Source organism: Epinephelus lanceolatus, chromosome 9 (assembly GCF_041903045.1).
Source record: "Epinephelus lanceolatus isolate andai-2023 chromosome 9, ASM4190304v1, whole genome shotgun sequence".
Taxonomy (NCBI): Eukaryota; Metazoa; Chordata; class Actinopteri; order Perciformes; family Serranidae; genus Epinephelus; species Epinephelus lanceolatus.
This window is the reverse complement of record NC_135742.1, coordinates 14,240,409-14,255,844: the sequence shown is the minus strand read 5'-3', so window position 1 is coordinate 14,255,844 and position 15,436 is coordinate 14,240,409. Positions and strand designations below refer to the sequence as shown.

Here is a 15,436-nt window from a genome sequence, read left to right as displayed (position 1 = left end):
ATGGTCCTGCAGCGCACTCACTCACCTCAGCTTATCTGGATCGAGCAACTGGGTGATTTATTCATGCGTAGTAATGATTATGCCTGCTGATTAAACGCACGCGTCATTTTCAATTTTTTATTAACAGAAATTAGGCTGATGTTTGTATCAAAATAGGATATATCTCATGAATTACTAGAAAACAAATACATTCTATGTCAAATCAAGATGTTCAGCAGCAGTGAGCACCCCTATATAGTCAGAATGGTACGGTCTTGTTTCATAACCACATTTTGCGATGACTCGACGGCGAGACTGGCAATCGAATCAGACTTCTCCGAATCGACTATTCAGGGTCACCCCTGCTACAGAGATAAAACAGGCCGTCTAATCTCAGATCCAGATGTCACAACTTGTGTCAGACAGTGGTTTGTCTTGCAGCTCCTGGTCTCCGCACACCGTTGGCAGTGCCCTGTTCGTACCCCAGTCCATTTGGGATGGTCCCCCACCCGGGTATGAACGGAGAGCTGAGCGGAGCCGGAGCAGCCTACACCGGCCTGCATAACATTTCTCCACAGATGAGCGCGGTGGCTGCTGCTGCAGTGGCAGCATATGGACGCACACAAGTGGTACCCAAACACACACAAATGCATTCACATTGTATATGTACACATACAAACCAACACACTCAGTCTGGTGTGGAATTAACTGCAAGCTTCTCTTATAGAAAACAAAAATAGTCAGTCAGGGCAAAACAAAAGAATATCATGCAGTGTGTTGTTTAATCATTCTAATAATCTGCTTGCTGTTGCCACTTATTCCAATTAGGATTATTTTAGATGTGATTTTTATGACTGGATTTACAGCTGTGGACACCATATATGTGATCAGGGCACAAAGTTTTAAAAAAATATCCTAAAATAGTTGAATTGCAGGCTGAAAAACATTAAAACTAAGGGAGCAAATTTGGGTAAAAAAAGAAACTTTCCTTAAGAAGTCTGGCTTACATATAACCAACAGCATTTCAGTGACTCAATTTCAGTTATCTGCATCGTAATTGTTGTCATTTAGATGCTTTTGAAACTAGAGCTGCAGCGATAAGTCGTTTAGTCGATGGAAAGAAAATCAATCTGCAACTAATTTTATTATTGATTAATCGCTGCAGTCATTTTTCAAGCCACAGTGTCCAATATTTGCTTCTTCCTGCCTCTTAAATATGAGAATTTGCTGCTTTTCTTCATCATTTACGAAAGTAAATGAAGATTCTTTGGGTTTTGACTGTTGGTTGGACAAAATAAGCCATTTGAAGACGTTACTTTGGGCTCTGGAAAATGTTAATGAGCAGTTTTCACATTTTCTTGACATTTTGTCGACTAAATGATGAATCAGTTAATCGTGAAAAAAAATCAGCAGATTAATCAGTAGTGAAAATAATTGTTAGTTGCAGCCCTAGTTGAAAAAACGTTTATAACGTAGTTGTCTAAAAATAAAACTTTTATGTAGCTTGGCACTATCCTAGAGGCCTAGACATCTTTTTGCCTGCTCATAGTGTGAGGGCTTTGTAGCTTAGAGTGCACCTAATACAGAAAACAGCATTCAGGACACATAATATGCAAACTGCAAAAGCCAGGTCATGTCTTGTTTTAAAGATTAATTCAAACATGCAGCATGCAAGCAGACTGGCTTTGTGAAGACTTTTCTGCTGAGTAACAGAGACACTGATAATTATCATAATACCAGCAACCAGCAGCTCTAGTTCTTGTGTACTTTGTTCATGGTTGTGTTGTATTTTAAACGCTTTCTCATATTCTGTAGGTTGGATTTGATCCTCACCATCACATACGTGTCCCTGGCCTTCCTCCCAACCTGTCTGGCATTCCGGGTGGAAAACCGTATGTTTCCTTCCCAGTCTGTTAAATCACCATTTATCTCATCTTCTTTGTCACATTTGCACACCTTTACCCACACTCTCACCTCTCTTCTCCCTCCGCCCTTCATTCCTCCACATGACCCTTCTCTTTTCTCTAGAGCCTACTCCTTTCATGTGAGCGCAGATGGACAAATGCAGCCTGTGCCTTTCCCCCCGGACGCGCTGATCGGCCCCGGCATCCCGCGCCATGCACGACAGATCAATACTCTCAGCCACGGGGAGGTGGTGTGTGCTGTCACCATCAGTAACCCGACGCGTCATGTCTACACCGGCGGCAAGGGCTGCGTCAAGGTGTGGGACATCAGTCACCCGGGAAACAAGACCCCGGTGTCCCAGCTGGACTGCCTTGTGAGTGCAGTGAACCTTACATACATGACACCTCAGTTTTACCTGATATTTACTTAAAATATTTAGCATTGTTTTACCTGTTATTGCTCACAACAACTAGTTTATACAGTGATGCTTTTTTAATGACTGTACAAAATTACTTCTGTGCCTCTGTCACATCAGAACAGAGATAACTACATCCGCTCCTGTCGGCTACTTCCGGACGGGCGCACTCTCATCGTCGGGGGCGAGGCGAGTACTTTGTCAATCTGGGATTTGGCTACACCGACTCCACGAATCAAGGCTGAACTAACTTCATCAGCACCTGCGTGTTACGCTCTGGCCATCAGCCCTGACTCCAAGGTCTGCTTCTCCTGCTGCTCTGACGGAAACATAGCTGTGTGGGATCTTCATAACCAGACTCTGGTTAGGTATGGAGCTGGGAAGGGTGATATGAGAGGGTTTTGATGAGTGCTGGATGATAAACCGAATTTTGAATGTCTCACCAACCTAAAAATAGTTGTCGGAACCTGATACAATTAAACACAAAATGCCTACAACAACTAATGCCATCTAACAAACTTAAGAGTTTACAATTATATTGGAGGTTAGGCTAATTTAAGTGGCAGTGTGTCATTTCGGGTCACTGTCTGACGTGTCACTCTATTCTCCTGAGACCTGAACTTTTGTTTGATATGCATTTTTAATTTCTCCTAGCTATCTGGGATTAGTAGGATATAACTAGCATAAAAACTAAACATTTTCAAGGATAATAAAGCCCCAATGTCCTCAAAGGAGACGACAATAAAGTCCCAGTATCCTCAAATGAGATGATAATAAAATCCCAGTGTCCTCCAACGAAACAATAAAGTCCCAATGTCCTCAAACTAGATGACAGTAAAGTCCCAGTGTCCTCAAACTAGACAACAGTAAAGTCCCATTGTCCTCAAACGAGACCATATCCCAATGTCCTCAAACGAGACTACATCCCAATGTCCTCAAATAAGACGACAATAAAGTCTCAATGTCCTCAAACGAGACGACAATGAAGTCCCAGTGTCCTCAAATGAGATGATAATAAAATCCCAGTATCCTCCAACGAAACAATAAAGTCCCAATGTCCTCAAAGTAGACAACAGTAAAGTCCCAGTGTCCTCAAACTAGACAACAGTAAAGTCCCAGTGTCCTCAAACGAGACCATATCCCAATGTCCTCAAACGAGACTACATCCCAGCGTCCTCAAATAAGATGACAATAAAGTCTCAATGTCCTCAAACGAGACGACAGTAAAGTCCCAGTGTCCTCAAATAAGACTACATCCCAATGTCCTCAAATGAGATGACAATAAAGTCCCAATGTCCTCAAATGAGACTACATCCCTGTGTCCTCAAATGAGACTACATCCCTATGTCCTCAAATGAGATGACAATAAAGTCTGAGTGTCCTCAAACGAGACCAAATCCAAATGTCCTCAAACAAGACTTCATCCCAATGTCTTCCAATGAGACGATAAGAAAGTCCCAATGTCTTCAAAGGAGACGACAATAAAGTCCCAATGTCTTCAAACGAGACTACATCCCAATGTCCTCAAATAAGACGACAATAAAGTCTCAATGTCCTCAAACGAGACGACAGTGAAGTTCCAGTGTCCTTAAACGAGAGTACAACCCAATGTCCTCAAATAAGATGACAATAAAGTTTCAATATCCTCAAACGAGACTATATCCCATTGTCCTCAAATGTGACGATAATTAAGTCTCAATGTCCTCAAACGAGACGATAATTAAGTCCCAGTGTCCTCAAACGAGACCACATCCAAATGTCCTCAAACGAGACACTAATAAAGTCCCAATGTCCTCAAACGAGACTTTATCCCAATGTCTTCCAGTGAGACGATATGAAAGTCCCAATGTTTTCAAACATGTACTTTCTAGACAGACTCTAAGCTTGTTACTGTTGCTGAAATAGGTACAAAAATATGTTGGCATTTTAAACTGCAAACTTTATTAATTATAAATAAACAAGTTTCAATCATAAAATGTGATCAGGTTTTGGACCTTGTCTTCTTTTGTGTCGGGATCAGCTGCAGACTGACTTGGCAGAGATGGCGGCCATCTTGTTTTTACATGGATTAGTGTATTGTGGTCTTACTACCACTAGATGGCACAAAAAAGTGTCCACAAATGAGAAAAACAGGTCTAAATGAAGCAGAATGAAGTATAAGGTGCAGTAAACCCAAATTGTGATGTCCTCATATGAGGACACATGGTCTCAGGAGGATAATGGTCCTTGCAGACTGAGAGCAGTGTTTCTCATCCCTGTGTAATCACTGCCAGACTGTGTGGGTTTAAATTAAACCTGTCACATTATCATCTCACAGTATCAGTGATAAGTTCTCCCGAGGCTAATGTGTTAATTACTTAATCACTGCTAATCAGTCTTGCATTCTTACTCCTCCAAAATTCCTGCAAGTTTACCTTAAAACGGTCTTTGACTGAGCCGGTGTCAACGAAACAGCTTCTCTCAAAGAAAAGATACAAATATTCATGCATTCTTTGATTTGATGATAAATGCTCTACTGTTGGATATGGGCTTGTCTGACTCTGTGTTTTTCTGCAGGCAGTTCCAGGGTCACACAGACGGAGCCAGCTGTATAGACATCTCTAACGATGGGACCAAGCTGTGGACTGGAGGCCTGGACAACACTGTGCGGTCCTGGGACCTGAGAGAGGGCCGACAGCTGCAGCAGCACGACTTCACCTCCCAGGTACACCAGACAGTTTTTACACACAAACACATCTTTTCTATCAGCGCTACAACCACACCCACCACTGTTAGAGGAGCTCCAACACTTAAACCAGCTGATGAGCTGCTCATGCCACTGCATGAATGCTAAAAGGACAGTTCACCCCCAAATTAAAAGTGCAAATTTTCCCTCTTAGCTGTTGTGCTATTTATTAGTCTTTGTTGGAGATATCGGCTATAGAGATGTCTGCCTTCTTTGGAATATAATGGAACTAGATGGCAGTCGGGTTGTGGTGCTCAAAGCATCAGAAAAATTCATTTGAAAAACTCAACAGCAATGTCCCTTTCCAGAAATCATGACCCAGTTACTCAAGATAATCCACAGACCTTGTTGTGAGCTGTTTCATGTAGGAACAATATTCTTTCTACCAAACCACACCCGCCAACCATATGCAGAAGAAAGCGTGCATCTACTGCTAGCTCATCTAGCATCACTGAGATAGCTAACATCACAGCTCAGCCAAGGAGGACGCCATTAATGTATACATCAAATATATATTTTTGATTTTGGGTTGAACTGTCCCTTTGAATGTCTGCATGGATCACAGTTTGTGTAGCAGTAGAGTGGAACTAGATTGCAGCGTAGCTTAAGTTGCGTATAAGTTTGGTTCTGCACTGCTTTTTATTTTCATTATTTGGTGGTTAAAGTCGAATTGACAGATTGCTGAAAATTGTGCATCTCGGTACAAGTCACAGCCATTTGCAGTTTGTGTGATTACACTTTCGGGCTTTGCTTTATTGTAGTAATTTACTGTACAAGCTCAGTTCAAAACATTTAACCCACCATGAAGGCTGGGACTGAGCTCTGGTTTTCTGCCCTGCGCTCAAATACCTTTAACGCTAATAACACTGGCAGTTAGAATTTAGGGTTTTTTTTAGGTGAGGAGAAGAGCAGCAATAATAGACCATTACTGCCATTTTCCAGAAAAGACCAATTTCACAATCTCAGTGTGCACAGGAGGAGGTGAGTGTGCATTAAAGAGAGCAGGGCAGACAGGGAGAGACATGGCCAATAGAGTGCTAATGTTATCCAATAATATCTGTTCTAACCCCTCCACCTCCAAGTTCAACACCAGCGAATTAGTGAAGAAAAAAATCCAGCTGTGTTTATCAAGGCATCAGGTGTCAGCGTGATCTAAAAAATGTTGCTGTGATTGGCTCCAAAAATAAGAGTTGACTGAATCATTCACCCACCTCGTTTCATGATGCATACCTGCTTTTTCTCAACACTCCTGCAGACAGGATATGATGCATACTTAATACGATTTTAGAAGCTGAAACTGCCACCTGCTTTGACAGATTAGTATGAAATGCTCATGATGGTGTAGAAAAGCATACAGTGGACGTTTGCCAGCATCCGTGGATATGTTAATATCGGTGGCCACCCACAGACACAAACACGTTCATGCACTGAAAAAAAATCAGGAGTGGACTACTATAAGAGATGATGATTATTTATTATATTATTATAAACTATACAAGGTATAACTAATAGAGTTTTGGTTTTGTTGCAGATCTTTTCACTTGGATACTGTCCGACGGGCGAGTGGCTGGCAGTGGGGATGGAGAACAATAATGTGGAGGTCCTTCATGTCACCAAACCTGACAAGTACCAGCTCCACCTGCATGAAAGCTGCGTGCTCTCACTCAGATTTGCTCACTGTGGTAAGAAAAAACAAAACTATGTGAACAATTTTCTCTGCAGTCGTGTTCCTATTAGTGTTTTTGATAAGGTCGTAAAGGAAGGAAATTAATGTACAGTATGTACCGAGTCTTGGGAAATTGACTCGAGTGAGAACCGTTGCTTTAGCTCTGACTACGCTGAGTGATACTATGCAGAGAAAATTACAATTTGTAGCATGTTTATAGTGTGACATGGAAAGTAAAGGATATGGAAATGTAACTAAACGTGGCAGGTTTGTGTAGGAGATGTGATTACAATAATTTACAATGTAAATGAAGGCCATTTTCAGAGGAGGGCTTTGTACAGCCAGAAATCATGCTGGACCAAGACGTAAAAATCCAAACCAATAATAATAATAGATAACTAATGTACAGTCATACTGATGTTTAAAACTATCTCTACCTTATAATATTTTTTGAGTTTATTTAGGTGTAATAGACAGAAAAAAAGTTTTGTTATAAAATAAAACAATGCTGCCTGTACTGTCAGTATTTGAGCATTATATGCTGGTATCATATTTATCCCACTAAAAGCCTTTATAAACTCAGGGCATCACAAATAACTGAAGTGAATATACCAAATACTTGCCTGCAAATATTTTGCATCAGAACTCTTCATACAGGCAGCAATGCAAATTTGCGACAGTTGCAACACTTGCTCAGTAAAAGGTTCGAATAAGGGGAACTGCCCATTGGTTCGACAGCCCATTGTTCCGACCATATTAAACTCATTGTTCCGAAGTCCCATTGTTCCGAAATCATCATGATGCCCTGTGGTTAAGGTCTGGTTAGGTTTAGGCACAAAAACCACTTGGTTAGGGTCAGGAAAAGATCATGATGTGGGTTAAAATGAAAAAGAAAGTGACAAACACATAAGCCGTGAGCCTGCTCTGCCTCAAGCCGGTCGCGGCGCACCATGTGCCCGCCGCGAGCCGTTCAGCACCGCGGACAGTCGGACTAATGGGATGTCGAACCAATGGGCTGTCGAACCAATGACATGGACCCCAAATAAGTTTGCACCAGTTCATTCTTTAGAAAAAAAGATGGTGTCAACTTCAAGTGATGAAGACCTTGTCCTCCTCTTCATCACTGAACAAAAGAAGAGGAGATTTTGGGTACATCCAATATTACAAGGTAGTTAAAGTGAAGGAGAGTTCCACTGCTTTATATAAGGCCCATTTCCACTGAAGAAGTGCCTGGTACTATTTGGGGAGCAGGAACTACTACAGGAATGTCCTGTCGCTCGGCCCTCTCAACTGCTGTGTCTCCACTGAGAGAGCAGAGAACGAGGAAGGTTCCTGTAAAGTTACCGGGCTCTGGATGTGACGTAATCGTTGCGCTACCATTTTGACCGGGGCAATGTAGGGGCGTAGGGACGCCGTTAGCCGTTAGCGGTGTCTGTAATAACTTCGGTCACGGTCCGTGAAAAAAATATTTTTTCCAGCGGATGTCTTAGTTACAACATGATTGAGCTAACTGGAGTAGTTTCATGTCGTATCCAACAACGGGCTGACGTCCTGATGTTAGCTTTGCTGTTGCTGTTAGCTGTCCCTGTCAGCTGATGCTTTCTAGACATTGTGATTTCCCAAAACTGAATAAATACCACACATAGCAACACAAAACTGCTTTGCTAGCTCAATCATATTGTAACTAAGATATCCGCCGGAAAAAATATGTTTTTCACAGACCGGTTATTGAGTTATTACAGACACCGCTAACAGCTAACGGTTAGCCTAGCTAAACTATGATAACCATGTTGTTATTTACAAAACGTCACATCCCGCCTTGAGTATATCCAATCAGCACCAAGTAATCCCCAAGCCCCAGCCAGGAGTTTCTCGGGGCCGTTCTGAGTACCTACTCCGAGGCAGGGACTTGTTTAGTTCCTGTAAAGGTTCCAGAACTCTGTCCTTCGGGGGTGGTTCCTGTGGTGGAGACATGCACCAACGGCCCCGGCCCTGTAAAATTACCCCGAAGTTCCTGCGGTGGAAACTGGCCTATAGGAGCTGATGGCCAATCTGGACATATTTTAAGATGTCATATCACAGTGTTAATTTTGCTGACGAAAACTATGATGAAAATGTTTCGTCAACAACTTCCATGATGAAAAGAAGACGATGATGAGCTAAAAAGTAGATCTTGATTATAAAAACTGAAAGATGAAAAGACGGAAAGATGAAATGTATGCTTCATTTTCATTGATGAAACAAGATGTGACGAGATATTGAAAGCCGAAAACGCCGTGCTTGTTATTAACTTCAAATGCAGCAGGAGCAACAGGCTGGTAAACTCCAGTAAATAGTCTGCACCAGGATGTCTAGACAGAAAAAAAACACTCACACTGGAGCAGTGTTAGCCGCTAAATGGCAGCAGAGCAAGCAGCCACCAGCTGCCAGATTTCACATCTGAGCCCCGACTAAAATGTCATGGATTTTCCTCGACTAAAATGCTTTTAATTTTCATCAAAACTAGACTAAAACTATGAAGGATAAAAATGACTTAAATGTGACTAAAACTAATCAGCATTTTTGTCCCAAGATTAGGCTAAGGCTAAATCTAAAATAGCTGTCAAAATTAACACTGTCATGTAATAATTTGTAACAATGATTTGTCATGTAATAAAGGGGGCAAAGAAACACATACTGTACAATCAACAGGTCCTCCATAGTCATGATTTTGTACTACACAGTGTGCAAGGTTGATGCCTTTATTTGCAGTGAGAAAGCTGAGAAAAATGGACTTCATTCTGCCCCCCCCAAAAAAAGCTGCTTTGTCGCTGCATAATATTTGCATAACGTGTTGAGGCCTTAAATCTGGATCTGGCTGCGCTCATCTAGAGATTGGGAATCAATCAATCAAACCAGCAACATTACATTTCACCACAGTTTCAAAGTCTATATCTATAAAATATCTCACAGACATGAAAGAGATCTATATTTAATCTTTAACTCAACACTTCCTCTTCAACACTTTTATTAGAAATGGCCATTATCAAAGGCAGTCTCACTGTAGAAAGACAGGACTTGCAGGCAGCCGCGCAGCAGCACAGCTGTCTGTGTGAATGCCACATATGTGCAAGCTGCAGCAGTCCAGTGAGGTAGCTGTCACACAGATAGATGTAGGCGGTGTGGCCTGGACGTTAACACTCAGGTAATTGAGACCTGTTAAAGATCTGGGGCAAATATTTTTTCTTGATTGTGGCCTAATGTACTCTGCCATTCTCTGCAGGGAAGTGGTTTGTGAGCACAGGAAAAGACAATCTGCTCAACGCATGGAGAACCCCGTATGGAGCCAGCATATTCCAGGTAAGTGTGAAAGAACGTACCACGAGAACATTAACATGGCTGACAGGCAGCTGAGAGGCCAAGTACAGCGCAGTGAAATAGCCAGGAGGTTGTAGGTTTATATCTTTGAGCAAGACATCAAACATCTTTCAGCTTTTGTGTGGAAGATGGTCAATAAAAAAAAGTGAAACTCACAGTGAAGGTGTTGATTACAACGAAATCAGAAATCTTAAAAAGTAAGTCACTTTATATCAAGGACACAAACATTTCAACAAGACACCTTTGTCGGGGTCTTGAAAAGAAAAGATGAAGTTGCAGTGGAAGCTGAGTGAGACCTTGCGCTCTCCTCTTTGCAGATATTGTGGACTGGACAGAAAAATAAATCATATCTTTGTTCAGCACCTGTCTGTCATGTACATGGCCTTCATCCCTTCTTGGCTTTTTCTTCACTCTCAAGTGCACTTTTCATATTTTCACACATCTTTTATTCCCCTTACAGTCAAAGGAGTCGTCCTCAGTGCTGAGCTGTGACATCTCCATAGATGATAAGTACATAGTGACGGGCTCAGGAGATAAGAAAGCGACTGTCTACGAAGTCAACTACTAGGAGGGCGAGACCATCCTTCCATCCAGGCACTTTGCCGTGTCTCCATGTACAATTTTTAATGTGTATAAAATGGATTTGAATGGAACTAATCGAACAGACTGAGTCTTTCCTGGACAGAGACCTTTTGACCTTTTAGATGGCCATGGATCAAAACAAACAAGCAGAACCAAGCACAGAGATTTTTTTTTGAGTGTCTTTTTGTTGTTGTGAGGATGAATGTCTGAATGCACTGAATCTGGAGAGGCTGCTGTTGTTATAGCGTTGGACAGAAAACATTCTTTTACACTTTTAGGCTTCATTGTTTACCAACACATTTGCACGAAAAGAATATACTTGCCTTTGTACTTTGTACCTGAAGGCCCAGAAAGAAGCAGGGCCAGATCATTCCCAGCTGACACCAGATTATCTGCTCTGACAACAGATTTAGCACAACACAAACATGCTTAACTAAAAATAGTAACACTTGAGAGGGTTGCTATTGGGTTAAAGGAGCAGTGTATAAAATTTAGGGGGATTTAGTGGCATCTAGTGGTGAGGATTGCAGATTGCAACCAGTTGAAACTTCTCCCGGTTAGAATTCCTACAGTGTTAATTGTTTAGGAGGTTTTTACCAGAAGCCGAATTATCCGCAGAGGTCTCTTCCTCTCCAAAACAAACTTAGCAGCTGTTTTAAACCATTAAAAACACTGAATAAAGCAGTTTTAAGTTACAAATCAGTGTTTCTTTGACACTGTTTGGCAGATCGCAGTCTGGCTGCTAGCTAACTGCAACTGCTAATGTGTGCTCACCTTTTTTCTGATCCAGATGTTCGGGAGTTTTTCACCAGGAGCTGAATTATCCGCAGAGGTCTCTTTCTTTCCAAAACAAACGTACTCGCTGATTTAAACCGGTAAAAACACTGAATAAAGCAGTTTCATGTTACAAATCAGTGTTTCTCACATACTGTTTGGCTCATTGGAGACGGACTAGCCTAGCACCTCTGATATCTCTGATAACGTAAGATCAAGACGTTGAGAAGTTTTTTACCTAGAGCTACGTTATCTGCAGAGGTCTCTTCCTTTTGGGAACAAACGGACCTTGGGTCTCATTTATAAAACATCGCGTAGGATCAATACTTAAAATGTACATACGGACAAAAGCCAAAAATGGCGTGCGCCAAAAAATACTCAACTCAATTTCTGCAATCAGGCTTCCACCTCACCAACTGCATCACCAATTTTACATGTCCAAAATATTCATAGGCATGGGTCAAAGTTTCTCCCATCAAGTCTGTATTTATATATAACAACTTTCACGTTAAAAAAATCAGTGTTTTTCCAACACTGCTCATCACAGAGAGGCTGCCAACTACGGTGGCCAACGCTAAAACGACGATGGCCCTATCCAGAGCCAGTGTTAGGTGCCTCCGTTCTGGGCCTCTGTAGAAACATGGCGGTGCAACATGGTGGACTCCATGAACCCGCTCCCTATGTAGATATAAACAGCTCATTCTAAGGTAACAAAAACACAATGATTCTTATTTTCAGATGATTACGAACTAAAGAAAACATACTTATTATATTATATTCCATTTCTGCCTATATATCCCCTTAAATCCTACACACTGGACCTTTAATGTAAATATCATTCAAACTTGTCCTTGTTGTCGTCTGTTGAGCTTCCAACCTCATTCCACATCCAGTATTACTGCCACCACCATTTATGTTATCAATTACATCTGCGAGGTGTACAGCGTTTATTTCTGTAGATGCACACAACAAACATTCATCAAGTATATCCAAGGATTTATTCAGCTTCAACTTCCTGTAGATATTTTCATAACAGTGATTGTTTTGATCAGTCATGAGCAAGCTGCTCAGCTCTTATTTATGCGAGCCCTAAATGCAGTATTGTCATTTTTTATTTTTTGGTTCTGTCTCATTCTTGCCTTCAGGCACTGTATGTTAATACCTCATATCAAATTTGCCTCTTTTTTTTTTTAATTTTAAGACACTTTATGTTCGATATGTTTGTCTCAATCAGTAAAATCAGCTTCAACATGTGAAAAACATCAAATTTTCATTTATGAAAAAATGCATGCTGATCATAGCTATTGAAGAAACAAGATAGGCTACAATAGTTAATTAGTGAACTTTAGAGGAGCTGGTAAGCAGTCTTTTTTTTACCTTTGGACATGCCAGACTAGCTGTTTCCCCTTGTTTTCAGTCTTTATGCTAAGCTAAGCTAAGCTAAACAGTTCCTCCAGGATTTCGTGGGCTGTTTTGGGGATTGTCTTGGTCTATAATGTCTCATTTCACAGCAGCGTGATGCATGTTGTTTTTAGGCCTTTTTTTTTTTTTGGCAAAGACATGCAAGGGCAAATAAAAATTGCAAAAATAGTTACTATGCTGTCTCAGATTTAGTCCATATAGTAATGATCCTTAAGCATTCCTAGAAGAATTAGAATCTTTTTGTAATGTGAGGGGGATTGGATGGGGGCTGAAAGCTGATTACTGATGATCAGTTGTTGTTGCCGTTTGAAGCAGTGTTGAAGGCTCGCGCTCTCCATCTGCTCTCTCGGCCAGGCTAGCATGAGCTAACACAGCAGCAGAGCAGTGGGTAAGATCCAACACTCAGCCATTAAACAATCCCAACAATCTCACACCGACATCAAAACGGCTCAACTCTGTCATTAAACCTGTTTATAACCATTGGGTAACATTAGCTGTGTGATGCTAACCGTTAGCCTTGTCACTGTGTGTGTGACTCTGTCCCAGGCACAGAGCTCACACTCCTGCAGCAGCAGTCTCATAATCAACAGAGAGACAGTGTGGATCAATTTGCTGCGTGCAGCTCTACAATGAAAGGAGACTTTACCTGTTTTAAATAGTCAAAATGGAGCGACGTCTGCGAGCCAGTTCAGGCAGTCAACTCAAACTGCACTGATTCATACACACACATCATACGTCAGTCTCCATACACACCCTTCCAATTTGGCAGTCTATTTACGCTGCTTTCTTTGCATTGTCTATGCGGCTGCTGCCCTGCATCAGTACTTTCAGCACCACCTCCACCCCAGCATCCACCTGCAGGCTCCGGCTAAGGGGGGAATATTTAATCATGGCTCCCCAGTGTCTCATGAAAACACATCTGTGGGGAGCGATGAGGCGGACGTCTAGATGCCAAACTCTAACTATGTTCTGCTGTTGAAATAAACAGTTAAAACGTGAGTTGTCTGACTGAACTCACAATAAAGTTGCAGTGATCCAACAAAATGTCAATGTCGCACTGAATTTTTGGGAATTGTTTCACTTTGCGTTAATCACAACATCCTGGAGGGACTGGCTAAATAGCTGCTTGGTGTAGTTGGCCTTTGATTTACAATTCAGATATGAGAGTGGTATCAAACTTCTCATCTAACTCTTGGCAAATAGTCATGATTCCCAAAATGTTAAAATATTCCTTTGAATGCAGATTGCATTTATTAGCCTGCCTTTAATATTTATTTTCTACTTGCACTGTGTGTGTATTATTCAACATTCTTATTTTCTTTCACAACTCTCATAATGTTGACTGAGGTATGAGTGTGAGTTCAGTCTGTTTGTGCGCATGTGTGTGTGTTTGTGTGTTGTGACCCTGTGGGCATTGAACAAACAAACTAACAAGATTGCCCTCTGTGCCCTCACTGCTGTGTGACCTTTGCTCTTGGTTCTGCCCCCTCAGTTCAGACTCCTCTGGATGCTCACAGGATTCTGTCTGACAGACTTCAGTAAAACTGTTTGATTGGTGTTTGGAGGTCAACCAGCCCTCCATTTCCTGCCTGGATTTTTTTCCCCTCTCTTTTTTTGGACCTTTTGGACACCTCTCTGAAAAACAAGCTGTCAGCGATACGCTCGTGATTTCTCTTGGATTTACTTCTGTTGGCTTGTAGAAATAACACAGTGCCTTTATGCTGCTGCGCTTCTGACTTCATTTCATTCGGCTGAGTGTTAAACTACACAGTGATGAAACGTGATGGACTCTGTTGTTGGAGTGGTTTTTTTGAAAATTACTGTTTTTGAGTGCAACATTCAAGGATGGATTTTAATCAAAAAAGATCAGTCATGAGCAAATGACCACAGACGGTCACCCAGATTATCCAGTCCGGTTTGTATCAATTGTCTGTCGTCCATTTTGAAGTAATCAGGACCAAACTCCTGTTTGTGTTGCCTGCTTTCCTGAACACGTGCATGTGAAATACACTATTCATGGCTACTGCTGTTTCAGTCTGACTGTTTGAGGCACGGTGCCACCAACCATAAGGACTGTACTTTTTCTTTCTGCTTTCAAGCTTTGTTCTTGTTGCTGTTGCATTTTTTGCAGCTTATCTACAACCACCTACCCAAATGACACTCACCTACAGAACACATGCATCCAAAAACACAGTGCATCAGTAGTTATTGGCAGAGATGTAAGTCCCTGTTAGATTCTGTGATCACGTAACCTCCATCATCCTCCCCATATTAACCTAAACAACCATTTTAAACTTAATAACTAAACTTCACTCTCTGGTACAGGGGCCCTGAGAGGCAGTATCCATTTGTTATGTCTGATCTAAATTGTTTTCTCTCCTGTGTTTATGACTTAAGAACAGGTTAGAAAAAAGGTATTGCCAGTATACTCTATCTTAGTTCTGTATTCTTGTGAAAACGGGTGGAAATAAGTGTATATTAGATTATTTTCCTAAGTCTTTGTTGTTGTAATACTCAAAACATTACCATCATTTCTTTCTTTTGACCAGATATGTATTTTAATCACCGCTATTCTGCCTTTTTAAAATAAAATCGTTGTTGGTAAAACATT

At 41.4% G+C, this 15,436-nt stretch overlaps 1 protein-coding gene across 3 annotated transcripts in view; it reads left to right on the top strand.

The window, feature by feature from the left end:
• The window catches only part of LOC117252036 (transducin-like enhancer protein 4), a 66,188-nt gene extending 51,094 nt beyond the window's left edge, over window positions 1-15,094 (top strand). For all 3 annotated transcript variants that reach the window (XM_033618680.2, XM_033618678.2, XM_033618677.2), the window contains exons 13-20: window positions 421-608; window positions 1,795-1,871; window positions 2,008-2,257; window positions 2,420-2,667; window positions 4,856-5,003; window positions 6,556-6,706; window positions 9,953-10,029; window positions 10,508-15,094. In XM_033618680.2, the coding sequence (XP_033474571.1) occupies window positions 421-608; window positions 1,795-1,871; window positions 2,008-2,257; window positions 2,420-2,667; window positions 4,856-5,003; window positions 6,556-6,706; window positions 9,953-10,029; window positions 10,508-10,615 (1,247 nt within the window). In that variant the 3' untranslated portion in view covers window positions 10,616-15,094. The remainder of the gene's footprint in view (window positions 1-420; window positions 609-1,794; window positions 1,872-2,007; window positions 2,258-2,419; window positions 2,668-4,855; window positions 5,004-6,555; window positions 6,707-9,952; window positions 10,030-10,507) is intronic.
• The last annotated feature ends 342 nt before the right edge of the window (window positions 15,095-15,436 follow it).